The sequence below is a fragment of the Thunnus albacares genome, chromosome 17 (assembly GCF_914725855.1).
Source record: "Thunnus albacares chromosome 17, fThuAlb1.1, whole genome shotgun sequence".
In the NCBI taxonomy this organism is placed as follows: Eukaryota; Metazoa; Chordata; class Actinopteri; order Scombriformes; family Scombridae; genus Thunnus; species Thunnus albacares.
Genome location: NC_058122.1, coordinates 29,406,610 through 29,434,588, shown reverse-complemented (window position 1 = coordinate 29,434,588; position 27,979 = coordinate 29,406,610). Strand labels below are relative to the sequence as shown.

Here is a 27,979-nt window from a genome sequence, read left to right as displayed (position 1 = left end):
TATTTGTTTTTTTTTGCTTGAAAAATAACTGAAACAATTAATCAATTACTGAAATAATTGCAGCTCTGAATTAGATATTTTATAGACTAAATGAACAAATAACCATCGCAGCTTTATATTTAAGCTCAAGAGAACAAAATCAGACAGGATGCTTGTGTGTATATTTATATATAATGTCTTTATGTATAATGTCTTCAAACACAGATTAAAATACATACATCAGAATACCTCATTTCCATTAGATGCATTTCAAACAGTATGTGCCCCACACATGTTTACAGTCATAACATTTGCACAGGCATATATTCATATTAACATATATATATATATATATATATATAATATATCTTTGTGTGTCGTACACAGTTCTTCAAACAGTTCAAGTATAACTGGATATTCATGAGTATTTACAGTTTTGTTTGTTTGTACACAAGTTCTACTGCATATGTTTGTTATAGAGACGACGCTGTTGCTTAAATGTGTCATTTTTAAAATGTACTTCAGCACAGCGTCCCTCCTCCTGCGTCTCATTGGCCCGTGGAGCTGTCCGTCACTGCCAGTCTGTTGTTCTATTGGCTGGTGATGTTGAGTTGAAGGCAGCTGGACTCCGACCATAAAAGGTTTTTTAAATATTAAAAGTAGGACGATGAAGTTAAGACATAAAAACAATAAAAACTGAGAAACACACAATATCCTCTTCAACAAGTCTGTTTGTCTTTGCTTGTGTGCTTTTTCCAAAAAAATGACCGAGTCATCGCGAAGCCTGGAAGTTCTGGACGTGTCCTTCTTCCTGAAGCAGTCGGACATTTTGTTCCCTGTTTTCCCAGAGTCACAACCTGCTCGCTCCAGCGGTTAAAATCTCTGCGATCAGTCGATTAGCTCACGGAGGTAAAGTGAATCTCTCTAGTTTGGTGAACTTTGACACATGAATTAGCACCAATAGCGAGCCGGAACAGTGAGCCAGAGAGTCTAAAATGGAGGAAGCTAAGCTATCGTAGCTCATTAGCTGTGTTAAAAACTGTTTGACAACAAAAACATGTTGTGTTTAGCAGGATTTGTTTAGCCTAGCTTAGCACAAAGACTGTCATGTTAACTAGTCAGTGTAGCTATAAGCAGCTAACATAATGTTGAGTATGTGAGCTATTTATAGTTAGCTATAGTAGCTACAGTCAGTTAGCAAATCCAACATTTAGCTAGCTGATGATTTGGTAGCTACAGGTCCATGTTTAGCCTAGCTTGGTCCATTACTGCACAACAACTAACTTTATTTCCATATTTTTACATACATGTATGAAACTGTTATACTGTATAAATTCCTCAGGGGTCGTTGTGGAATAAAGACGCAGCTAAGCTAACAGTTTCCCTCTGCCTCCAGTCTTTGTGCTAAGCTAGCTCTATACATTTTATTAATGTCGGTCTCTGGGTAAAACAGTCTGACTGTTCCGTTACTCAGCTGGCAAAGAATCCACCCTGTAAGACTCATATTTTGGCGGCAAACTGTGTGCTGATGACATCATCACCACGCCAGTATTTATGACGCTGCCGTACGTGTCAGAGCGGCATATTGGCGGCGATGAAATCATCAGCATGTTCGGATGATGTTGGGATGAGCTATCGTCACGGCGATGGAGAGCTCCGTGTTACGGCGTCATCAGCAAGCGCAGGAAGCCGGCCTGACGAGAGACGTCATCGGTGACGTCATCAGGCGTCGATGCGGAAGGACAGCAGCTTCTCGGAGTGCATGTTGTTGAGCGTCCGCAGGTCGGGCAGCTTCAGCAGCAGTTTGGTGAAGCGCGGTGAGTCCATGTTGTGATGGTTGTTGCCGGGGGCGACGGTCGACTTGTTGACCAGCGAGCGCAGCGCTCTGATCAGGTTCTCCTGCAGCTGCTCCACCGACAACACGCTCTCGATCCCGGAGCGGTCTGAGGAGGACAGGAAGAAGAAACTGTTAAAGAGCTTAACAGTCGAAAATAAAGTTGTGAGGATTTGCTGCTTCTCTTTGTCATATATAACAGTAAACTTAAAGATGCAGTTTAATGCCAGCTTGTGCTCTGGAAAGATGAAAGTGAATCTGTAGATTAACTGATAATTAAAGATGCTGCAGTTTCTATCCAATCAGCTGGAAACATCATTCTCTTCATACATGTTATAAATCCATCTATAACTGTGTTTGTCTGTTCATTTAAATAAGTAATTTGTGATTCTTGGTCTTTCTGTGCACACAAAACCTTCTGAGGCTAATTTGTGATTTGTTATATTGATCTATACAAATAAAATTAACTCGTTAAAAAGTCTGCAGGAGACGAGTTTAAAGCAGCTCATGGAGCTGATGTTAGTTTAATTAGCTTTCTAGCTTTTTATTTAATGAAATGGAAAGAGGCAAGCTGGTGAATAACGAGTATCTGCTGTAATTCAATCAGCTGTGTTTCCTGTTTCATGCTTCAGTTAAATGCAGAACACTTTGTTTTATGTGCTGTTTACAGTTACGTATGTTGGGAAAGACCAGTCCAAGCTGCAGCTGATAAATCTGCTACCAGTTGTCATTTCCTCCTCGGTCGCCGGTTAAAAATGAGAAGCTGCTTGTTTAAAACATTAAAATGAGTTTTCTTGATGCTGTTAGCGTTATAAACCTGCAGAGAGATCGGAGGCCTTAGTGAACTTTGAGATAAAGGTGATCGTCGTCCTCCTCACCTGCAGACACCAGCACCACGGCGGTGAACAGCCCCAGCTCCTCGGAGCTCAGCTCCAGCGTCGCCAGTTTGTGGCTGAAGTCGAACATGGCTCCCAGCATCTCGCTCATGCCCATCGCCCGCAGCTCCTCCAGGCTGTAGGTGGCGCCGGAGATGAAGGTCACCGTCTGCTCCTTCACGTTGAACAGGGAGGAAAAGCGCACCATCAGCACCTGCGAGGAAGAGGAGAGGAAGAAGCTGATAAAAGTTCCTCTGGTGGCCACTAGGGGCTCCATGGAAACTTTACTTTATTGAAGTGAAGAGGAAAACCTTCTTCTTTCCAGTTAAAGTCACCACTTTATTTATTTATTTATTTTATAAATTCAGGTCTAAAATGCACTAAAGAGTCGCATCTAACAGGATAACCGACTTTTAACAGAAGTTTGAACGGAGGTTTATTCAGCTGTAAGTATCACGTGACTGAAGTGACATCACAGACGGCGTCGGCGCTTCGTACCTCGAAGGTGCCGGCCTTGAGCAGGGTGACCTGGTCGTTCTGCGTCAGAGAGCTGAATCCTGGGATGTGTTTGGCGAACTCCACCACCTCCTTGACGGCGGGGGTGAAGGACAGCGAGAAGTCCTCCCAGATCTCCTGGGGGCTCTTGGAGGGGTCGGCGTGAGGCTGCATGTTCATTGGACAGGCCTGGAGAGAGAGGAGAGGGCGATCAAACCATCAATCTATCGTGTCAGTAAAGATTCACAGCTGTACTTGAGTATTTCCATGTCTCTTACCAGCATTATGTCTGAGCGGTTCCTCATTGGACAGGTCTGCCCCTGGGTCACATGATCACCAAGACCGTCTCCCCCAACCAGGTTACTGTTGTGCGAGCTCCGCCTCCTGTAGCCATGGTGATGATGCGTGATGTTTTGGCTGTTGTCCGGCGGCAGGTAGTGCCCGGTCCCCAGGTTGTTGTTATGGTGGAAGATGGTGTTGAGGCCGTCGGCATGGAAACCGTTGGGGCATCGGTTGGGGCCCCAGTGCTCCGCCTCCCCGTTGTGGTGGTGGGCGTGGTTATTGTGATGCTGCTCCCGAGGTGGCGCGTGGGGATTGGTCAGCTTGTCGTGAGCGTACAGGAAGGTCTCGCGGTAAGCGCGGGTGATGGCGCCGATGGTGGAGTCCATCCCAGGGCTGGGGGGGGGTGAGGATGAGGGGGAGGGGCTCTGACAGGGGGGAGGAGGAAGAGGAGGAGGGGGTGAGGAGGAGGAGGAGGCGGGGGCAGGAGGGGACGGGGAGGGCAGCAGAGCTGGAGGCTGTGGGGTGATGGTCATCGCTGGGCACGGGGAGGAGGAGGAGGAGGAGGAGTTGGAGGAGGAAGAGGAGAGGCTGGCGAGCTGGAAGTCGCTCTGCAGCTGGTTGTTGACCATGTTGTTCATGGCGCTCTGCATCTCAGCCAGCATCCTCTGCTTCTCACGCTTCGGGATCCGCCCGAAACGAACCGCTGTGAACAGAAGAAGAGGAAGAAGAGGAAGAGGAAGAGGAAGAGGAAGAGGAGAGGTGTCAGCGTTGTTGTTCCAGTCCAAGTTCAAATTCAACTTTATTAGTCGTTTGTGCAGAATATCACATCATCTGTACAATGAAATGCTTAAGATGAGACTCGGGACAGAACTGCAGGTAAAAGTTATTATACACAAGAACAATAACATAAACCATAAAGATATAAGATAAACAAAGATTTAATAAATATATATAGGAAAATAGGAAAATAGGAATAAAGACATGAAGTAAAACAAAATGGAAGATTCTGCAAAAGCCTGAATAACATTCAACAAGTCGGTTTTTAGAATCTCTCGCTCGTCTGGTAACTGCAGCTAATTAGTTAATTGGTTAATCAGGGTTAAACAAAAACCGTGGTTCTGTGTTGGAATTTGGGAGGTTGTCTCTGACAGTTTTTATGACTTGTGATTGGTCAGGTGTGTTCAGGTGAGAAAGTAGGCGGGATTTCCACTTCTCTCTCAAGTCTCTTTTCATGGGAGCTGTGGACAAGTAATGTCCTGCACACCGCGAATCACCGGTAACACCGACTACCTCGGCAAGCCTAACACAGACAGACAGACAGACAGACAGACAGACAGACAGACAGGCAGACAGGCAGACAGACAGACAGACAGACAGACAGACAGACAGACAGGCAGACAGGCAGACAGACAGACAGACAGACAGACAGGCAGACAGGTGTGCAGGTGTGTACTAACCGTCTCGGCTCATGCCCACAGACAGGCACTTCTTGAAGCGACACTGCTGGCAGCGGTTCCTGTTGATCCTCATGATGATGCAGCTCTCGTTCTTCAGACACTTCTTGTACTGGATGTTCTGCTGGATGCTGCGACGGAAGAAACCCTGCAGGATGAGACGCAGCGACACACACAGTCAGGAGTTAAACCCCAAAACAAGACGATTACAGCAACAGTTAACTTCCCGTCTCTTCACTCTTGACTTATTTTATTTAAATTTGAATATTGAAGTCTGGAAGGAGACAAACTGAAGATAAATGCTTTGATCTGACAGAGCTGTGATATACATCTGTGTGTGTGTGTGTGTGTGTGCTATCTCACCTTGCAGCCTTCACAGGCGTGAACACCATAATGAAAACCTGAAGCCACGTCCCCACAAACCTTACACAGCAACACCATGCCGTTCAGCTCTGCAACACACACACACACACACACACACACACACACACACACACACACAAAACACATCTTACAACTACTCCAAAGCTGTTTGGTTTGCATGTAAATCATCCAACAACTATCATCACAGGCAACAGTGCATCTGAGTGGACCAACATGGTGTGTGTGGAGTTCCCCAAGGTTCAATTATTGGGCCTCTTTTATTTCACGTTCACATGTTTCACGTTGGGCAAAATAATGCAAAACAATAAAATATATAATTATTATGCAGATGACACACATATTTATCTTGGATTCTCTCTGCAGTAACATGAATAATATGACGTAGGATCAGCTTTTAGTGTTCAGCATCATGATACCATCACAACCTTCAACACTGAGCTGCTTCAGATACTTACTGGTCAAACTGGCCACAGACTTGCTGGGTGACGCCCTCAGAGAGCCGCCGTCATCTCGGCCTCGAGGTGAACCTCCGTCCGAGGAGGAGGCCGAGGAGGAGCCGTCGTCTCCTGCAGAGCCTGAACTGGAGCCTCCGCTGCTGAGGAAGGAGGAGGAGGAGGAGGAGGAGGAGGAGGAGGAGGAGGAGGTGAAGCAGGGCTGGGAGTTGGAGTTGTCGCTGTACATGGAGACCGGACTGGTCGGGGTCGGAGAACCTCCACAGGAACCCACGTAGGAGATCACACCTCCTGCAGGAGTGAGAGGACAGGAGCTCAGTCAAGTCTGGAGGCTCGCCGCTACTTTTCTGATGCTGTGTTCAAGTACTGTGGGATTATGCAAACTTTTGTATAAAGTTCACCTTTAAACTCGTATTTTTAATGTCTTTTAGCCCAAAGTTTTATGTTTCCAGTGTGTTTTAAATTACAGCTACAATAAAAAAAAGAAAATACATAAAGAACAGAGATAAACTGAAGTGAATGATGCAGGCAGATAAAACTAGAAAAAGACGTAAAATAAAAAGAATCTTCAGTAAATCAGTGAAAAACAGTTTTTAAGGTGATTTAAATGAGAAAACAGGTTCGACTGTCATGTTTGTGTTTGAGATCTTCAAACAGAACAGAACACATACATAAATATATATTTATACACACACACGTGTACTATATGTTTAGATCAATACTTTATTGATCCAGAGGGAAATCACACATCACACTGAAAGTCAGCAGTAAAAAAATAAACACTTAATAATAAAATAGGATGAGAATAAGCGTTCAATTAAAATAAGAAAAACACATGAAGGAACTAAAAGGTCAGAAATATAACTTTAAAAATCATCAGTAAGATTTTATAACCAACAGCAGTCAGTTCAAATTAAATCATGTTATTCTGTCTTTTTAATTAAACTTGTTCCTGTTTTATTGTATAAGTGTAAATGTTCTGATCCTTTGCTTTTATGTTTCTCTTTTTTTATTTAAGAGTTGATATTTTGACAGAAACAACGTACTAAATAAAATGACATGTCTGCTGGTCACCAGCATCGCTCAGAGCTTCACTTTAAAAAGCTTTTAAAAGTAGAAACTCCTGTTTGATGTTTTCACAGCGAGAGTTAAAGCAGCACAGAGACGCCTGTGAGCAGCAGCTGGTCGGGGGGTCAGTTTAAACGCCTCACGCTGCCAGCCATGAGGGGGGGCGGAGCCGTCTGCGAGCATGTGAGGAGGAAGGAAGCACGGCTGTTTTCCTGTAACCGTGGTAACAGATGGGGTGGGGAGAGGGGGAGGAGGGTGTGCGGCGGTTAAAGTTCAAAACAAGCAGACTTTCTAGGAACTGTGGGAACATGGAGAGGAGGGAGGGGGGGAGGGAGGGGGGGGGGGGACAGCCTGCCTCACCCACCACCTCCCACCTCCCTCCTCCTCCTCCTCCTCCTCCTCCTCCTCCTCATGGAAAGCCAAATAAAGCATCTGTCCTTTACTCCAGTGAAGGACAGTAAAGAAATTTAAAGAATCATTCTGGTGATTTTCTATATTTGTCTTCATGTCAATGAACTGATCTACTAACAGGTACACTGGGTCACATGTTCCTTCATCATGAAGACTTTGTTTAGAAACGGCTCCACAGACTAATAACAGCATCACGTCCTCAGTCTCCAGAGAGCAGTTCTGTATGAGGCCTTCTTGACTTTGTACTGAGATATTTATACATGATCACGGTTATTAACAGCAATTAACTAACAAACTAACGTGACCAAACTCTTCATAATGAAGGAACACAGTAAACACACAGTACCTGTCAGGTTCAGGTATCATCCGATAATACGTAATTCATTTGTGATCCAAAAACCAAAAGACGGTAAATCTGTTATTTGTTTCAAAACAAAAAACAAAAAAAACGTTTTTGATGTCAGAATCAAATAACGAAAAACCAATCAACCGTTCGTTTTATCGTTATTCCTTTTTGGATTGAACATCGAGCAGGTCTGCAGACATCAAGCTAATTCGTTTTGCGTTTTTATCAGTTTCGTACGATAGCGGAAGCGGCTCCTCAGCCACCGTTGCCATGGTGAAGATGCCAGCGACAGCTTTAACATATAGTCAGTATCACCATAGATGTATGATAAGAGCTCTTATCATACATCCATCAGTATAATACGAATTATCTGATGATACCTGGACCCTGTTAGCAGACAGATTCACTTATACTGATGATAATATAACAAAATACACGTTTCTCAACGTTGGTAAATACATGAACTCAAATACTGTACTTGAGTAGAGTTTTAAAGGTATTTTATTTGATGCTTCTACTCTACAGAACGCTGTCAGAGACGTGAACCGTTACTGAACACTTTCACTAGAACTTAGACTGAAAGCAGGTCAAGTTGGTTTTATTTGTCTTTAACGTCTGTACAACATGTGACACGTTTTCTGTCTGTTCTTCAGCTGAATATGTGGAAATGTGTGTCATGTGTTGGCTATTTTGTGACAGAATAAAACAAAACGTAATGAATTTTTGAAAAGTAATACACAAAATATTTAGAACATAATAAACATTTTAAATTAAAATACTAGATACATGCAAAACTTGCATAAGTTCATCTACAACAATAACATAGTTTGGTGGGTTTTAATCTGCAGCTCTCTCTCTCTCTGGTCTCTGAAACGTCCTCACAGAACATTAAAGCCTGAAGCTGATGATCGTACCGTTTACATTAAACTGTCCACCCTCCTCTAGATCTGTTTTCACTCCTCAAGCTCCTCACGTGCACCGTTTTATTTTCTACCTGACAAACTGCAGAAAAGCAACCTGCTGCATCAAAGATCAGGTGATGACTGCAGACTCACAACGTTTACATGAGAAGAAGAGCAGGAGACGCAGAGCGACGGACGGACGCCGGCGGCTGGACGAGGCGTTGACGCCACGTGAGGACGAGATGATGAACAGCAGAGCATCACAGAAACAAACAGACCGACCGAACAGACGGAAACCAGAATGTTTCTGCCGCCTCCACACAGCTGATGAGGCTGATGAAGCACGAATTTCCTCATAAAATAATCAATATGTCGACCAGATGGTGGCGCTACATGAAAAGTCAGAGGATCAAAGTCATTACAATTCATCCTCTGAGGAACATGAACGTGTGAAACTAATTTCACAGAAATCCGTCCAACAGTTGTCGAGATATTTCAGTAAAGAACTAAAGAGTCGGCCTCATGTCCTGTGTAAAAGGTCGATACCAAACATCTCAGACCTGTAGCAGTTAACATAGTCTCCAAAAACTCTTAACTCTTTTGTTGCTCGCTCTGCAACATTGATAAAAACCAGTTCAGTCTCTTGCACCCGACGATCAGCTGCTGTGAAGTTGCTCTTTAAGCGATGGGCTGGTGTTGGCTGGTGTTGTGACAATGCTGATAAAGATATTTGTGGACACAGGTCTGATATTTTGTGATATCCACTGATATTTACAAAAGAAGAGTTAAACCAGTAAAGGACAGAGGCGTTGTTGGAGGTTCAAGCTTTCGGTTTTATTTCACGTATTTGAGGGACGAGCAAGCAGGAAAGAAGAGCTGTCAGTTCCCAGTGGTAGAAAGTAACTAAGTACATTTATCCAAGTACTGTACTTAAGTACAATTTGAGGTACTTGTACTTTACTTGAGTATTTCCATGTGATGCTACTTTCTACATTTCAGAGGGAAATATTGTACTTTCTACTCCACTACATTTATTTAACAGCTTTAGTTACTTTTCAGAACATTTTATACATAAAACGTGATCATCCTCATAAAATAACTATAAAACTGATTTGTTATAGATTAGAATATCCAACAGTCTCAGATGATTAGCATCAGTATTAATATTCCAATAATATATTTATGATAAATATGACACTAAATGGGGAAAGTTTACTTTCATACTTTAACTACATCAAGCTCATAATACTTTTACTGCAGTAACAGATCTCAGTGCGTCTTCCACCGCTGTTCAAATAATAAGATTTTCTGTTTTTCTTAGTTTTATATGATTGTAGACTGAACATCTTACTGATTGAATAAAACCAGACAGTTGAAGGCGTCACCTTGGTCTCTGGGAAGTGTTTACTGGTATTTTTTCACTATTTTTTTTTTTGCATTTCATGGAGTAAACGATTGACAAAATAATCAAAAGACTGATCGATAATGAGAATAATGCTTAGTTGCAGTTCTAGTTTAGATACTAAAACACTTAAAAGATTCCTTCCAGACATGTATGAAGATATATAAAAACACTCTGCTTGGAACAATGATGTGTCTGATTCAGTTTTACACACAAAAAAATCCTTAAAATGACATCTAAACCTTCTGCCTCATTAAAAATGGAGAGGAAAGATTTTATTTCAATGTCTCGTGGTTCAAGTTGAACCATAAAGAAACCTCCATGTTTCCTGAACCAGCAGCTGTCAGGAGACGATCCTGCAGCAAAACTAATAAAATAGAAAACACATCCAGGCAGCGTTTCATACATGCATGTGCAGGATGTAGATGTCGTTTATAAGAGTGTGTGTTGCCATCCTGCAGCAGCAGCAGCGACTCGAGCAGCTCTGTGTGTGTGTGTGTGTGTGTTTCCCACGTGTCAGAGCTGCACGTGACGCCTCGGTTTAGTCTGCATGACCGTCTGTCAGCTGCTAAACACACACACACACACACACACAGAGAGCACATACATGCTGCTGCTGCTGCTGCTTTAAACACGCAAACACACTCAGCACACACATGTTGTTGTCTTATGACACCTCGTTAACTGTCTGACGCTCACGTGCCCTTCAGGAAGGTTCACTTTTTAACACCTGAGTGTCGTTTTGAAGGTTTTAAAAATAGCTCCTGTTATTTCATTCCAGTATTTTTCTGCTTGTGCAGACTCTAAACAACATCATGTCAGTCTGTCTCACTACTTTCTGACTCACTTTTTTCCTGCATAAACACAAAAAGTACTAAAACGTGCCCATAAAAAAATCCTCTATGTTTTCAGTTTTCATGCTAATAATATGAAACGTTGTTGTAACATGATTAAAGTGATATTTAAAGTTTGCCATATTAAACACATGTTGGATTAAGGCCTCTTCTGTACAAACTCAACTATGAGCCCTTAGCTGCACTTCTCCAGTTAATGGACCAAATATGGTGTCACCTTGTCTCTTAATGGACCCCCCCCCCCCCCCCCTCTCTGGGACAACGATTGGCCTGAAGCCACATCACCATATACCCAACCCATGTTTGTAGACGCCCCATTGGCTGTTATGTGTCTGGATGTACATGATTGGTTGTCTTTTATATTTTTTTTTTTACCTTTTTTGATTTTTTTTCTGCTTCATACCTACAAACATGTTGCTTATAACGTGTTTCATGATGACCCTGATGAAGGCCACGAGCCGAAACATGTTGGTTTTACAATAAAAGTTGCTCTTTATTCTACAAACGTTGCTGGAGTTTGACATATTTGGATTAATATGTAACGTGACATCAGGCTGTCAGTGTCTTCAAATACAACACAAACCTTAAAACAGCTGCTTCTGATCTGATATCTCTGATGTAAAACTCTGCTGTTAGCCTATAAAGTCTTATCAAAGCCCAATAAAGAGACATCAGACATTACAGCAATAATAATAATAATAATAATAACAGCAAATATATAGTTTCATGTTTAAAGAAGGTTCAGTAATTTCCGGGAACAGCTGCTAACTGTAGTTTTTAACAAACAGGAGGAAACGGAGCATTTGTTGGGGACTATTTTCAGCAGTGGATGAATCAACATTTGGTGCTCTAGTGAGTGTTTCCCATAGACGGTTTATAAATATGGACGACGTGTTGCCACTTCCTGCTGCTATGCAGCGTGAAAAATTTATTTGACTCGTACTTTGATTTTTTTAGTTTGGCTCATGTCCCATCCGCTAACATATACTGCAGCCCGCCACCAGGGGGCGATCCAGATGTTCTGGCTTCACATCTGGGGAGCTGTCATGTCATCCATATTTATATGCAGTCGGTGATACATCTGGCAGCAGACGACAGTGAGGAGGAAGATAAATCATCAGGTCAGTGTTTGTTTGTTAATGAGAACAACGAATCAGTCAGTAAACACACAGCTGTTCATTCATTCCTTCAGTTGCGTAACTCTGTCAGGACTCACGCTGACACACAAGGTCACAGGGTCACTGTGTCAGGTGTCACCATGGTAACCGAGCATGTGCACCGGCCCTGTCCTGCTGTTGCTGGCCCCGCCCCTTCACATGTGCTCCACGCCACACCTTCGGCTCTGCTGTTTCCTCCCTCTGTCCTCCTCTAAACACACCATAATCATTTACACTCATTTTATCTGATAATACACAGAAAAACCAAACTGGAACACAAACATTCAGTTAACTTCTGTGTCAAAGCTCAAACTAGTGCTGAGTTCAAGTTTAACTGAAAAGGACTCATATTCTGCACATTTCCAGCCTCTATATTTATATTCTGGGGCTCTACTGGAATATCTTTGTGTGATTTCCAGTTATAAACTCCTTATTTATCTTCTACTGGTCGTTAATTCAGCCTCTCAGTTCAGCCTCTGTCTGAAACAGGCCGTTTTAGTTCCTGTCTCTTTAAGCCCCGCCTCCCTTTGACCTGCAGGCAGCATTTCTACAAATGTTCTACAAAAGTTTTGGAGCTTTGGTCGTGTTTAACATCCAACATCAGAACAGGACATAAATAACAGAAAACCACAAAAAGCAGAACATGTCCCCTTTAAATCTTTGAAGATCTACTTCACCCTCGTTAATGAATCAACTGAAACGAGTCGTTATAAATGCTGCTCTGACTGGATCCTCAGAGACCAAACACTCCTCCAAAACATGCCCGACTTTGTGTTCAGATATTCAGCTCGTTGTAAACTGAGGGCCATGAGACAGAGCTGATGATGTAAACATGTCTGATCCATTTCATCTGTTACATAACGACCGACCGACAAACAGCGAGGCCTCCTGTCTAAGTAACTGGGTCACCATGACAGACACACGAACCGCTGAGACGGTGCGAGCTGAAGACACCCGTCCACTTTGACTCACATGTCTGCTGCATGTGGCGTCAAGAACACAAACAACTTTCCTGATGAACAACTGGAGCAAACTGTGAATACAACTTTGAAACCTCCAGTTTTTGTTGCATTATTCAAATATTTCTCCAGATATTAAATATCAATAAAAACTATGATTGATTATTATTATATAATTTAATCAGACAATCTGTTGGTTAATCCAGACAATTAATGCAAAATTTTGGTAACATTTATAATAAGGTCTATGACTCATGGTGAGTAAAAGTCCTATTAGACTGTTTGGAGAAGAAGTACATACAGTACTAATGAAATATTATAGACATATGATACAGATACTATAAGATAAACATTGATAAGAAGTATATACAGCGCTACAGTAATATTATAGAATCAGTACTATAAGATAATAGTCGAGGTTCAGCCTCTCTGTCTCTCCCTCGTGTGGCTCGGCGGGAAGCTCGTGTGTTCTCAGTCACGCCCCTGAGCCACGTGCGTCCTCCACACAGGAGGCTCCGCAACGAGACCACGCGGACACCCCTCCCCCTCCCTGCTCTCACGTTCCCTCCATTCATTACCAACACACACAAACACACACACACACACAATCATGTTTCCATCACTTCAGAGGACATTACATAGACTTACATTCCTTTCCTGAAGACTTATCCTAACCATAACCCTAAACTAACCTTAACATAACCCTAAACTAACCTTAATATAACCCTAAACTAACCTTAACATAACCCTAAACTAACCTTAACATAACCCTAAACTAACCTTAACTCTAAACCACATATTCACCCTAAAATTATTAATGTACGTTAAGGGGACTTTTGCTTTTTGTCCCTATAAGGCAGCGAGTCCCCACAACATGAGGAATACCTGAACACACACACACACACACACACACACACACACACACACACACACACAAATAAAATGAGTAGAGTCCTCACAGCGATAGATAAACAGGATCACACAGATAAACAGTTGTGGAGCTGATGTTGGTGGAAACAGAAGAGGAGAACATGTGACTAATGTCTCACACTGGATTCAAACTATCTGTGAAGCAGGGAAGAGTTTACTGCCTTGCTCAAAGACACTAAAGCACTGAAAAAGTATGTCGTAGGATTTATTTAATACTTATCTAATTAAATATTAATAATATTTATATTCTGGGGCTCTACTGGAATATCTTTGCATGATTTACAGTTAAAAACTCCTTATTTCTCAGTTCCTTTAAATCACAGCTGAAGACTTGTTTTTTCGCTTCCTTTAATTAAACCAAATTTTATGGTTATTTTACACCGAACTGTAACTTTTATTCTCTTGTTTTATTTGTCTTATTCCTTTTTAGCTTCTTTTTATTTCCAAATCTAACACTCTTAAATTGTATTTAAATGTCTTTTTACTTGTGTCGCTTTTATATTGTGTCTTGATGGCTTTTATACTTTATGTAAATCACTTTGAATTGCCTTGTTGTTGAAATGTGCTATACAAATAAACTTGCCTATTTATCTTCTACTGGTCCTTTATGCAGCCCCTCAGTTCAGCCTCTGTCTGAAACAGGCCGTTTTAGTTCCTGTCTCTTTAAGGCCCCGCCTCCTGATGAGCCCACTCTGTTCTGATTGGTCAGCTTCAGGAAGCTTCCTCCGGCTCCGGAGGCTACGTAAACAAACTATAGTAGCAGGATTTCACTTCTTTTTCTCCTTCTTTACTCCAAATGTCAACTTCTCAAATCCATCCGTACATGTTGGAGCTGAACAACACATGGAAACACCTTAGCAACCACCCTAGCAACCACCTTAGCAACCAAGGCTACAGAATGGACAGAAAATCTTCACATTAAGAAGATGAAATGAGAGAATTTGGACATTTTATTCTTTAAAATGACTCAAAACGATGAACCTATTATCAAAATAGTTGTCGATTCATTTAACAGTTGGAAACAAATTAATCAACTAATTATTGCAGCTCTAGTTAGATTAAATGATCGTTTCATTGATTAATTATTTTCATCATAGTTTTCATCATCAACGTTTTTTCACTGACAAAAACAAAACAATAACTAAGTAAAATTTAATTCATAATGACAAAAATTATGATAAAATGGGAAGAAATCAGACATATAGTTTCATATTTAATGTCCAGGAAAACAAGACCTTTTGTAAAGCATGTGGATTGAGCTTTCAGTACCACACTGATGTGTCAAAGAAACATTGGAGTTACTATATATATACTATAAATATATGTATATACATACAGATAATAAAAAAGACAAAAGTCGTACTCTAAGGCTGCATTCAGACCAAATCCGTCAATCCAGTGATGCAGGAGGCTGCAGTGGTGTTTGAGATACCGGTGAGACAATAAAATACGATCCAGGAAGTCGTCTTGGAGTTACAGATTAATATATTTAAGGACTTATCAGAAGCCAAAACACCTGCAGCGGTTTGTAACGCTCACAGACAGGACTTTACCACTCTGGAAACAGCTGTTTTATCTTTATCAATGATCACAAAGTAAACAGTCGAATACGGCGTTCATGTTACAAAGGAAACCATTAGGAATGTACACTTCCATGTATGTGATTGGCCAACGCAGTGTGATGTCACGTTGAGTTTACCCGTTCAACTTCTTACTGGATCGCTGCTGCAGTCCCTCCTCCCACTGAGTAAACGTACTGGCCCCCAGTCAGGTGAATGGGAGGGCTGCGTTTTTCACACATTGCCGAATCTGGTGTGAATGCAGCCTAACTAGTCTAACCAGTAGATTTTATCAGATGCAGTAGGATTGGAATGATTGATTTGTAGATTAGCATTTATACACAGATGCAGTAGAGTTACAGATGTTCAATGTGGTGCTCTCTCAAGTGCCAGAGTGTAACTGATAATAACTAGAAATAGACCATAAAAAGCTGCTGTGACAGGCTGTACACTCTTTAATTAAAACATAAACTGTCAGATTTTTACATACAAAGGAATGTGTTTTGGAAAAACACATGTTAAACGAACATTGACATAAGAAGGTTAACAGAAAGATGTGTATGAACACATTATGTGCTGTCTGTTGCCAAAAGATTCATCCTTCATAACAACACAGTATGTGCACATACATGTAGTTCTTTCTTTTAAGCCTGTTATCTTGCTAGTGGTCGTATTCATATAAACAGGAAATGTAGGGGGAGGTCCCTGTGGACGTTACGGTCATGTGGTACACTCCTTAACCATCTGGCCACCATCTGTGTTGTTATTCAACACAGAATTAGCTCAAGACAATTAATACTAAAATGATTCAACAATACAATTTTTTCTTTCACTTTATCAAACAACATGTAGAGTGTTTACAAGTCATGTGACGAGTCTGGGAGGAAGCTAGCATTAGCTGACACTAATAAGAACCAGTAAAACACAACAAATACACACACTGTTCATGTTAAATATACACATAACAGCACAAAACAAAGTACTACACAGTAAATGTGCACATTTAGAGTACACAGGGCTTCTGCTGCCACTTTGTCCCAGTGGCAAACTGAAGTACTGCAACAAAAAAATTCAACAAACATGATCTGATCATCACTGCAGCCAATCTCAGATCGATCAGCAGCCGCGACGTGTTGATGCTGAAGCACCTTAAAGTGCCTCAGACGGCCGCTGAATGCTCCAACTTCAACAGAAAGCCTCAACTTCTCTCTAGAAACACTCATCATTGTTTTCAACAAGTCTCAATCTCTAAATTCAGACCCTCTAATAAGTCTGCTGGTGGTCATGTTTGAAATTGTTGTTGTTATCTGATCTGATTCAGCTCCAACATGTACGGATGGATATGAGAAGTTGATATTTGGATTAAAGAAGGAGAAAAAGAAGTGAAATCCTGCTGCTATAGTTTGTTTACGTCGCCTCCGGAGGCGTAGCGTGGCGTGTTTCCAGAGCGTGAAAGGAAACAACCCACTCACATCTCGCTACGTCCATCTTTACATAGACTACAACCTGTAGTTCAGACCTGCAGCAACATCTCTGATGACACTTTTACCTTCATTTGAATAGTGTGACAGTAAAGAGAAACAGGAAACACAGAGAGAGAGAGCTGATGACACAAAGCGGTTTTATGCTGAAATAAAAAAGGTTGAAATATCTTTAAAAAGAGTTTCCTGTTGTCTGAGGTGTAACAGCAGCTGTGTGAATAAAAATCAAATGTAAACAGACTGAGTGAATAAATGATGACGTGCATGAAGCATGTAAATATCACTGAAGAGACCAAAACATGAATTAAATCTATAAAATGCATCATCATTTAGAGGATAATCACATGTTTAATATGTAAGATCTAAATCTGCAGAGTCACTATTAAAGCTGTAAAATAAATGTTCAATATTTCCATCTGAGAAGTATAAAGTATGAATAAATATGTGTAAATGACAGTGGATTTGAGTGTATATTTATTACTGTGTCATGTGACTTGGCTGCTGAAACATTAAACTGAGCTGATGGACAGATACTGATTAATGATTGATTCTTTACCTTCATCTTATTGATTCCTGTGGTCTTTATTTAAAGTGTGTTTAGAGGCAGCTCGGTCAGCTGCAGCAGACACACACTCAGGTGAGGCGGAGACAGAAAGCAGGAGAGGAGGAGAATTATGCAATGAGCTCAGTCTGATCAGCAGCCAATCACAGCGCGCGGAGCTCAGTGAAAACAAAGCGCACATGGCCCGGTTTGCCGGTCCATGTGAACCGGCAACGGCTGCTATAGTGGCGGGAGCGCGCGCGCACTCACACGTCCGTGCACACACATACACATCCCGGCTGATCCACCTGACACCGATCGACCCACCGACCGACCGACCGCTGTCATCATGACCCAGTTCCCCGAAACCCGACCGGAATCACGGTGACGGTCCCCGTGATGGATCCCCGCCCCCACCACACACACACACACACACACACACACACACGTGTCTCCGTCAGTCCTCTTTCCTTCCTCCTCTTTACACGTTTCTCTGCATGAATCTTCACCTGGTGACGCGGTGCACGAGCCGGTAATTGGGGCAGTAAGACAGTTCAGAGCAGGATCCGCGTGAAGCTGCAGAATCTCATCAAAACCCAAAAATCACGAGCGGAACATCGAACAAAATCAATAAATATACATAAATGAATAAACGCTATTTGCGCACGCAGCGGTGCGCCGCGTCGTGTCGCGCGTCAAAACGCGCCGCATCAAACCAAAAGCGACTAAACACACAGAGTGGAAGCAGACACAATCAATAAAAAGACACTTATCAATAATAAAAGATCTGTTCGCAATAACGGAGCAGAGCGTCAAAACGCGCCGCAGGTGCACCTGACACAGAGCGACCTACTGACGCTGCGTAAAGAGCTGTTATTCCTTTAGTTATTGATCATTTGGTTTGATTGATTCCGCTCTTCATGCTCTTCACACACTGGTGGAGCCTCGCACATTAAAAAACGTTATCAGTTTACCTGTTTACCAGTTTACCAGTTTACCTGCTCTTTATGCACTGCAGGAGTCTTGAGCTCCTCGAGCTTGTTTTAAGTGCCCCAGTTTACCTGCTAGAGAAGAGCGATGCGTCGCGCGTCAAAATACCAACCAACTGAGCTACAGACCCTTTATTGATTGATTGATAGATTGATTGATTTTGTTTTATGCTTCATTTTGCTTCCCATGTTTAGACTACCTGTTCTTTACGCACCGTCAGAACGTCAAAACGCACCTGAGTTCAACCTGCAGCAGGACTTCGCCAGTCCTCAGACGCACCTGATGCACCAGGTGCGTCTTGACGAGCGGCGCTTCTCTACACCTGCAGCCGGAGCTCATCACTCCTCGTGCTGAATATCTGGTATCAGATGTGACATTTTAAAACAATTCAAAGCTCAGAGAGTCAGAGCTGCACTGAACTCCTCCACAGTCTCCACACCTGAGCGCACCAACCGGCACCTCAGGTTTAACACACGCCGCGCGCGCACCGCAGCAACCATCACACTGATTTGATTTTGGGGAGGTGTGTTGTTTACCTGTGGTGTTGTTGTTATTGTTGTTGTTGTTTGTATCCATGGCAGTAGTCGTCATCCTGAGCTGCAACAGAGTCATGCACGAGAGCGTTTTGTAAAAATCCGGAATATTTTCTGCTCCTCAAACCGCATCACAGACGGGAAAAAGTAGAAAAGCGCGCGGAATAAAACCCGCAGAAGAAGAAGAAGTGTTTCTACTCTGACTCCATTATCTGTTTTTCCTCTGTGAGTGACTTTAACAGAAGTGATGTCTGTCTGCTGCACTACGAGTCCGCTTCTCTCTCGTGCGCGCGCAGCCACCCTGCGGGATGATGACGTGAATGCGCGGGGGGCCGCCGTGCCCGCACGCGGCAGAAAACGGGACCATGTGACCGCGGGGAGAGCCTCGTGCCCCAGTGACACAGTTTCCCGCCCCTCCCCTCTCTGCTCGGTGTGTAGACGCCTGTTTAAATCCCCGAGCACGTGGAGCTGCCCGCTGCTCTCCGGCACAGAGGGATTGTGGGAAATGTAGGCGGAGAGATGAGTTTGTAGTTTTAGCTGAAAGAAATCAAGTTTTCACTGTAAATCAACACTAAAATACATTTTATGGGCAATAAATCATGTAAATTATAATTAATCCTTACTATAACAAATATGCACTGACACTAATCATGTTTTTGTGAAATGGTCTAAGTTAAACTTAGACCATTTCACAAGAACCAATTCACAAGAATTTATTGTCTTTTATTATGACACTTATAAACCCAATAAGAACCTCTTTTCTTTCCCTCAGTCATGTTATTCATATTTATTGGGACACTGATTTTTACAGCAAAGACAACTAATTATATTACGTCTTATAAACAATTAAATGCATTTCATCTGACTACTGATTAAAAAGTACAGTTAGGCTTTATATTTAAAGCTACAAAAGGCTACAATTAAACAATGAACATTTTAAAAAAAGAAGTATCAGTGGCTTCTTGAAAAGGATATTAAGAAGAATAAAGAACAGGCTTTGATTTTTGAACATGGCTGGTATACTGTAAGTCGAAGTGTATATACGTATATACACATTTGTATATATATTTGTACAGTATATGTATGTGTGTGGTTATTTGAGCATGTAGTATATGTGTATATGTGTAGTTTGTACATACAGTATCAATGAAAAATTTGGACACAGTGATTCAAGGGTTTTTCTTTATTTTTACTATTTTCTACATTGTAGAACAAAGCTGAAGACATCAGAACCATAAAATAACACACATGGAATCATGTAGTAATCAGAAAACCAAAATCTGTTTCATATTTTAGATTCCTAAGAGTCGCTACTGTTTGCCTTGATGAAGCTTTGCACAGCAGCTTCGTGAGGTCGTCACAATGGACATTAGACCAGTGGAAATCTGTACTTTGATGAGTCCAAATTTGAGATTTTTGGTTCCAAACTGTGTCTTTGTGAGACGATCAGCCTTTTCCGAAGCTGCCCCTCCCCACTGCCACTTCTTCACAGAGTGCACTCTGTTTGTAGTCACACTCACAGCTGAATGATCTGTTAATTTGAGCAGTTTATGAGTAAATGTTTTAATGGGTAGTCGCACAGAACTTAACATTTGTACAGAGCATCTCCCATGACCAACACAATAGGCATTGCACACGCTCAGTAAGTCAGCATCAATGCATGCTCACTGTTGGAGGGTTTCATAACCCACTTCCACTCCCCTCTAAATGGTTTGAGATGGCGGACCCTCCACATGAAACCGGAAACAGAGTGGAAGTGGGTAGGGTAGGGTGCAGGGGCTACTTTGGAAAAGGCCTGAAGAGAAGGTGAACAGATATGTGTGGTGTAGTCTGTATGTAAATGTATATGAACATATATATTGTTAATGTTGTCCATTATTAAATATAATGTACAATATTGCAGGAATGCTGCATAAACCAAATACCTTAAACAAACATACAGTAGTACAGTGCTCAAAATACAGATTTGAAGAAAATGAAACCTCCAAAACGGATTTTTTTTGCCCATTAATTTTCATCAGAAACATCTAGTGAACATAACACTGATATATCATCAGTTATTAAGTTGATATATTGAACTTGTTAGCAAACAGTTGCTTATTTCCACATCTAGCAGTTGTATTATATAGATAATGTCAATAATTACTTGTGGAGTTCCTCAGGGTTCTAGCCTTAGTCCTTCACAGTTTCAATCTGCTTAAAGCTGCTTGAAATGCGTTTTTTTGTCCACTGTTTTTCAGCAGAATAGTCTGTAAAAACAACTTCTGTCATAACTTGTTAGCAAACAGTTGCTTTTTTCCACATCCAGCAGTTACAGACCAACATTATCATTCATTTGGAGTCGTGTTTCTGTCCACCTGGTGAATGTAAGTCCAATATTCAGTCTTTTTTAGCTCTACCAACTCCTGAGGGAAATATCTGGCTCTTTAGCTGCTAAATGTTCCACTTTGTTCACAAGCTAGTCTACAGCTAACTGTGTCTGATTGCCGTTTGGTGCTGAACAGGCAATCAACACATTACACACTGACAGATCAGACTGTGGAGGGATAGAAATATATGTTACAGACACTTTAAAGATGATATTGATCATTCTTTATTTTAAACTGTGATCAGTCAGCATGATTTTATTCAACTGTAATGTCTGCAATGACTCAGCACTTTATATTGACCTAAATCCCCAATCTGCGGCGCTCTGATTGGACAGTATGAAACAACATATTGTAGTTTTTGTTGGACTTTAACTCACAGCTCTGCTGAGCCTAAATAATAACACACCATGAATTACCATAAAATGACACAATATGAACAATAAACGTTATGAAACTTACACAGAAGTATTTGAAATGATTATTAAATACACCACATTACTGTAACTATTGATAACGTAGTCAAGAGTGACTTTACAGTAAATCCTTCAATCATTGATCATATTTTACTTCACTGCATCAGTTTACACCAAACATTAGAAACAGTATGTGACCAAAAGTATGTGGACAGCCCTGTTCAACAAGTCTAAGTCAAAATCAAGAATCAGTTTCTCTCTCATTAGAAGTTAATGGAGCCTCTCAGACTAACCAGACGCTGCAGATTCTCTGTCACGTAACTGAAGTGATTCTCATTGTCACGCCATTGCTTGCCATAAATGTGATAATAATACCTGTTAAAACAGTCGTCAAAGTCAAGGTCATGACCATAATCAAAAAAATTTGAATTTTCACCAAAAAACATATATTCAGGTCCATTAGGGTCAAGGTCTTCATCATAGCGCATCACCATGTCCAGCTTGCACTTCTTTCTGATCATCTCCTTGTGTTCTGTGAACAGCGACTCCAGGTTGTCCTGGTAAGCAGAGAGGAGTCTCTTCACGTAAGTGTCAGTCCCTCCTAGTCTCACCTGGTGGATCATCATCTGGATGCGGAAGGCCGCCCCATTCACCCAGGCCTTCAGAGCGTTGTTCGTCCAGTGGCCGTCATCCAACATGGAATTCTTCAGCTTGGTGAGCGCCGCGCTCAGCTGACCGTCGATCCGCTCCAGTTCGCTCCTCAGCTTGCCGGCATTGTCAATGTACGTCCAGCATGTCTCCAGGCAGTGGTCGATCAGATCCCGGACCTCAGAGGCCTTCTGCTCAGCAAACACGCAGCGCAGAGCGTCCTTCGTGCTCTCCTCCTGCGGACTGGAGAACTTCATGTCGATGAAGACGGCGACGGCAAGCGCTCCGAGGCCCGCCATCTCAGGAGCTGACGTGAAGTCGCCCAGCTTCTCCGTCAGGTTCTTGATCCAGTCTGGAGCGCAGTCAGACGCCTCCATCCTCCTCTTCTCATAGTGTTGTTTCAGCATGTCTGAAGAATCCAGACTGCAGAACTTCATGATGGTCTGATTGATGCTCACATCTGTGCTGTATTCCTGCTTACTCTGCCAGATACCCATGATGTGGTGTCAGGGTCAGATGATGATGATGATGATGATGATGATGATGATGATGATGATGTATTGATCTGTGGAACACTGAAACACAAAATGAGCAAAGTTGATCGTAGCACTCTAGAGCTTAATAAGTTGATTAATTAATTGACAGAAGATTAATTGGCAAAATTTTTAATAATTTAAGTGATTTTTTAAGCAAAAATATCAAAAAATTTATTTTTAGCAGCATAAACATTTTTTACTATTATTATTTTTATCTTTTAGACTCAATATATTTAATTTCAGCTTCTATATGCTCATATATACAGATAGGAATGAACCACTTTTGTTGTCTTGTGTTGTTTGTTTGTATTTATTAATATTATTATTATTATTTTCTCTTATTGTTTTTGCCATTGCCTTGGCTCTTAATGTTAAAAACTGGAACGTGATGGAAAGCCAGTCATGTTGTATCATCCTGAGCTCCATCACAGCTGTCTAAAAAGTTTATTTCAGAAGCTAAAAGTTGAATTGTGTTTCCACCTGCAGAGTTTCCTGTCAAGTTTGTAACTACAGTTTTTAGTTTTGCTGCTTAAATGTCCCACTGTATCCGCTGCAGTGACATTACTGCAAGTAAGGAAAGGATTACAATTACTGAAAGCAGCCTCTCTGATCTCTATAGTAATCCGTAAAAGAAAACACGCATGCATCAATACAACACACAATAAAGTAATGACCTGGAAAGCTGCACACTGCTCAACATAATTTAAACATCAATTCAGCCTACAGGGACCTTAGAGGTGGAGAGAAACGTCCACAGTGAGTGGCTCTGTTGTGGACACCTGGTTCTTCTCCCAACTCTTCTTTCTTTCCTTCAGGGTCTATTCGCACACGACTCAAAGATAAATAAGTAAATTATTACAGTTACACAAACGGGCCTCCAGGTTTCCAGCCGCCTGCAGCACAAATAAAAACTTAAAGCAGCAAAACTAAAAACTGACAGCAGTTATAAACCTGAGAAAACTCTCCAGAGGAAACTGAATTAAACTCAATAAAATCCTGCTATCAAACAAGTTGAACTCAGCTTTGGATGATCATGTTTTCATGTGTAGAAATGCTCCTGCTCTCTGTTGTTGTTTCTGTTAATAAAGTTTGAATTTAAAACAGATTTCAGATCAGTTTTCACTGCTGCTCTAAAACAGGATTCCAGTGTTTCTTTATCAGAACACGAAGAAAGGAAGAGATTAATACATTATAACATTAAACCAGAAAGATTTGAAAAGATTTACCTTCCTCTCAGAGAGATTTCTGCAGACAGACTCACATCACATGTAGACTCGGGCTGCTGAACACTTCTTGTCTGATTTCTCTTTATGGCTTCAAAAGTGAAAGTTAAATCAGAGCCTCATAAACAGACTGCTGGCGCCTCCTGCTGGTCAGCTGTGTCCTCCTCCTCCTCCTCCTCTTTATCTTCTTAATCTTTGTGTTTATTGGCAGACATCTCTGTAAAAGCTGCAAAACTGTATACAGAGATGTGTAGAATCATGACATCACAGTTTGGTGATGTCAATGGCAAGGTGACTGCAGCCATCTTGCCATTGTCTTTCTGACACACACTCAAAGAGACACACACTAACACACATACACTTGTATATAGGTACACTTAGCTAGATTAACATTGTGTGTTTTGCTATTTTACCTTTTGTTAAATTAATGCTTTTGGATATACCTGTTGTCTGTTTTAATGTTGCACAAGAATGAGTTTTGCCAACCTCTGCTCTGTAAAGAACTCCAAATCCTTCAACCTTAACTAGCTATTGATATGGTGATTTTGTTTGTAGTTATTAAGTTAATTGGTAATCAAAGTTCCAAATTGATAGATTAGTACACTTTGAGACTGAATTGGTCATTTATTTCCTTGACTCCAGGGTGGTGCCCCGTTATTATTAATTCTTATAATAATAGTTATAATTTATTGATTTTAATCATTAATGATTATCTTGATAATCATTAATTATTGCTGATAGCCAAACTTGTATCCAAGGCCCAACAAAATGGTGCCCCCTGTGAGGCAGAGTATTGTTGGCAATTATTCATAATTGTGCAATATTCATTTCAGCATAATTTTGGCCAGTACAAAAATTCTGGAATCTAAAACTTTAGACTATCTGAACATCTTTATATTTAACACAACTTGTCTGCCACAGGAGTAGATATCTAGCTGTACTAGCTGAAAAAAAAGTTAAGAGTGGTGAGATTTGATTTTTCAAAACAAATTTAGCTAAGGCAATTAATAACCCAAAATCTTGAGTTATTGGTAATTGCCACTTCAAGCCCTCAGTGTTACATTAAGAGCTTGCTGTTGCTGCTAGCCACTCAGGTTGAACCTACTCTGTAGAAATTGTAAGAATTTCAATTCAGCATTCGCATAGCACACATTCAATGCCATTGAGGCAAGCTGTCAGAATTAGCTGTTAATTCAAGTGCTCCCCTTGTTAATTAAAACACAGCGTGCCACTGGCCTTGTGACACATAGAGAGCTTTTACCTGGCTGTTACTGCCATGCATTCCAGCCTGAGTAAGAAATAGAGCCTGTGAGATAGAGCCACAACGTGCTACCAGCCCTGTGAAGTTATCCTCTAGCTGTTACTGCCATGGATCAAGGAGAAAACAAGGAGAGAAGAGAGAGGAGCTCACAGCTTGGATGCTCATGTGCTTGTAGAACAAACAAACAGAAACTTAGAGAGATGCAATGGTTATCAGAACAGTTGTAATAATCAATGATCAATGAGTAAATTCATTGAAACAGAAGCAAACCCGCTGTGCAGAAGGAGCTCAATTAAAAACAACTAATTAAAGATTAAGGCAAAAGATGAGTTCTAAGTTTAGGCTTTCAGGACTCAACAGACTGGGATTGTCTGACGTCAGCAGGGAGGTTTATTCCATAAGAACGAGCCCCATAGCAACAAAAACATGTTTCACTCTTCATTTGGGCTCCTGACTGTTTTCAGACACAAAAGAAAGAAAGATTGTGACCCTGAACCCATGCCTACTTATTCAGTCAGATGGGAAACAGGTGTCTACAGCCACATTAGCAGCTCTAAACTAGATATAAATGAGCTTATTCCAGATATATCAAAGATATGTTTGAGATCATTTACAAACAGAGACGACTGACAAGTTTGTTTTTACATAGTAAAATGTAAAATGTCCCAAACACTACTGTACATATACTGATTATTTAATAACTAATTTTCAGGAATCCTTATGAAAGATGTTGTCCTGAGAATACACAAGCAGGTGTGCAGCTCTTAAAAGTACCTGCACACCAACAGGTGTCAACGTTGTTGCCTGTATTTTTTTCAATGTACACACAATGGCAACTTTGCCTCCAACCCTCACAGCAGCTGCAGAATTAATTGAGGTAATTTTAAAGTATTTCTTCAATGTTTTTAATTTGTTTGTGCAGATTTATACATTTCTTTAACATTCTAGCAATATTTTATAGCGAAAGACTCAAAGGGGCCACGGCTGGGGACCCTTCTTCTTCTTCTTCTTCTTCTTCTTCTTTCTTCTGTTGTGTCTTCTGTTGTTGTTGTTATTTCTGTTGTTGTTGTTGTTTCTGTTGTTTCTTCGACCGTCTGTAGACTTACATGCAAGTGATTTGACTTTCAAGGGTATTTAGTAGCTGTTGTTAATTGAAACTCACTGTAGTCCTTACTGTTAGTAGTTAGTTACACAATAGTGTGTTGTGTGGTATGTCATCCATTTTGCAGTTTACAGTAAAAATGTGTAAGTCTGCCACTTGTGAAAATTCTGCTAAAAGCAGTGTAAATTAACAGTAATGTGTATTACTGTTAATTTACACTTTTCACAAGTGGCAGACTTACAGATTTGTACCATAAAGAGCAAAATGTACAACTCAACACACAATTGTGTAACCGACTACTAACAGTGAGGACTACAGTGAGTTTCAATTAACAACAACTACTGAATACTCTATAAAGTCAAATCACTTGCATGTAAGTCTACAGTCTATTGGCAGAAACAAATGTTTGTGTGGTGCCTGTGTTAGTGAGGAGCTTGGCTGCTAACTGCTTTCAGCAGTATTTTTCTGTAAAAGGAGAATAACAGTTTTATGCTGTATTTATAAAAGCACCAACAAACTGAATTTCAGCATGACACTGTTGATTTTGCAATAAATTAATGGCAACCCTGCATTTGGTATGTAGCATTGGGGGGAAGGACATTGAAAATATCTCAATGACTCCTCCTACTTCGTCTGTCGACTCAGCAGTTGAAATGGGGAGTCAAAGGTAATGCACTGGCCGACGCATGTTCATCAGCAGCCCACAACTCTTATCTGCTAACATTTAATTGGTGTCTTTACTATTTTCTTCCTATCGGGATTTTATTAAAGCTCTGATCTCGCTGGTAAGAATCTTAGTTACCAATGGTTTAAGATCTGGGTAGGTTTTGGTCACTTCATAATTAGTTGATCTAGTTTTATATCAAGTGTTTAAGTACTATTTGGATTCCGGTTTTGGATCGATCTTGTAACTGATTTTATTTTTATTTTATAACTGACTGAATTTATTTTTATGTATTTATTTTCTGTTTATTTGTTAGGACACATCTTCAGCAGTGGACTTCAGGATCACCAGATGTTTCAGCCATTATCGCTACACATCCTCACCCAAAGGAGGCCCTGCCGAGGTTGATCGAGCCCCGGAGTGTGTCCTGTAGCCAGTTGATTGGACTTGTAACTGTCGTTCTTTCGGTAAGTAGGTCCAGGTAAGTATAAGGAGTTGCTAAGATCGGTTGGTATTTAAGGTAGGTAATATGAAGATAGGTATTAGTTGTTGAGGTGCTAATTGTTCCTACAGTAAGTACTTAAGGTAAGTATGTATTTTTTAGATAGGTACTTCTATCATGGTAAGTATTGAGGTAAGCATTAGCATAACGGTAAATAGGGTAGGTATTAAAGTATTGGAGGTAAGTATTTGCACAGTAGTAAGTCTTAGAATAAGGTAAGTAAGGTAGGTATTATTGTAGGCCAAGGTAGGTCCCAGACTAACTTAAATTATTAAGGTCAATATTAGGGTTAAGTATTAAGGTAGGAGGGAGGTGAATGTTAAGTTGGGTTTGGGTACATAGTTAATCAAGCAATTCTGAGGCTAATTGTATA

General features: G+C 41.0%; 2 protein-coding genes across 4 annotated transcripts in view; both read right to left on the bottom strand.

The window, feature by feature from the left end:
- Positions 1-159: 159 nt before the first annotated feature.
- Positions 160-19,428, bottom strand: nr1d1 (nuclear receptor subfamily 1, group d, member 1). Of its 2 annotated transcripts, XR_006398350.1 has the most exons (9): positions 18,892-19,428; positions 5,759-6,046; positions 5,283-5,371; positions 4,923-5,067; positions 3,462-4,168; positions 3,187-3,372; positions 2,692-2,902; positions 1,217-1,922; positions 660-675 (listed from the first exon to the last, which is right to left on the bottom strand). XR_006398350.1 is itself a non-coding variant. In XM_044330270.1 (8 exons), exons 1-8 carry the CDS (start codon positions 18,965-18,967, stop codon positions 1,702-1,704), a joined length of 1,923 nt encoding a protein of 640 aa, XP_044186205.1. In that variant the 5' UTR covers positions 18,968-19,428; the 3' UTR covers positions 160-1,701. The 2 variants fall into 2 exon arrangements, 1 of the variants encoding a protein (XP_044186205.1); XM_044330270.1 differs by having other exon boundaries at positions 160-1,922.
- Positions 19,429-21,465: 2,037 nt separating this feature from the next.
- Positions 21,466-27,979, bottom strand: part of LOC122966231 — a 28,689-nt gene continuing 22,175 nt past the window's right edge. Inside the window, exons 1-2 of one of the 2 annotated variants that reach the window (XM_044330277.1) lie at positions 24,081-24,369; positions 21,466-22,893 (exon numbers count right to left, since the gene is read on the bottom strand). In XM_044330277.1, the coding sequence (XP_044186212.1) occupies positions 21,934-22,815 (882 nt within the window). In that variant the 5' untranslated portion in view covers positions 22,816-22,893; positions 24,081-24,369 and the 3' untranslated portion in view covers positions 21,466-21,933. Of the gene's footprint in view, positions 22,894-24,080; positions 24,370-27,979 lie in introns of those variants that run through there. The other variant, XM_044330278.1, reaches the window with a different exon arrangement.

Coding starts and splice junctions, on each gene's coding strand:
- nr1d1 (XM_044330270.1), bottom strand. CDS start 18,967: ATGACTCTGTTGCAGCTCAGGATGACGACTACTGCCATGGATACAAAC. Junction 5,068..5,282: donor ACGCCTGTGAAGGCTGCAAG/GTGAGATAGCAC, acceptor CTCATCCTGCAG/GGTTTCTTCCGTCGCAGCAT. Junction 3,373..3,461: donor ACCGCTCAGACATAATGCTG/GTAAGAGACATG, acceptor CTCTCTCTCCAG/GCCTGTCCAATGAACATGCA.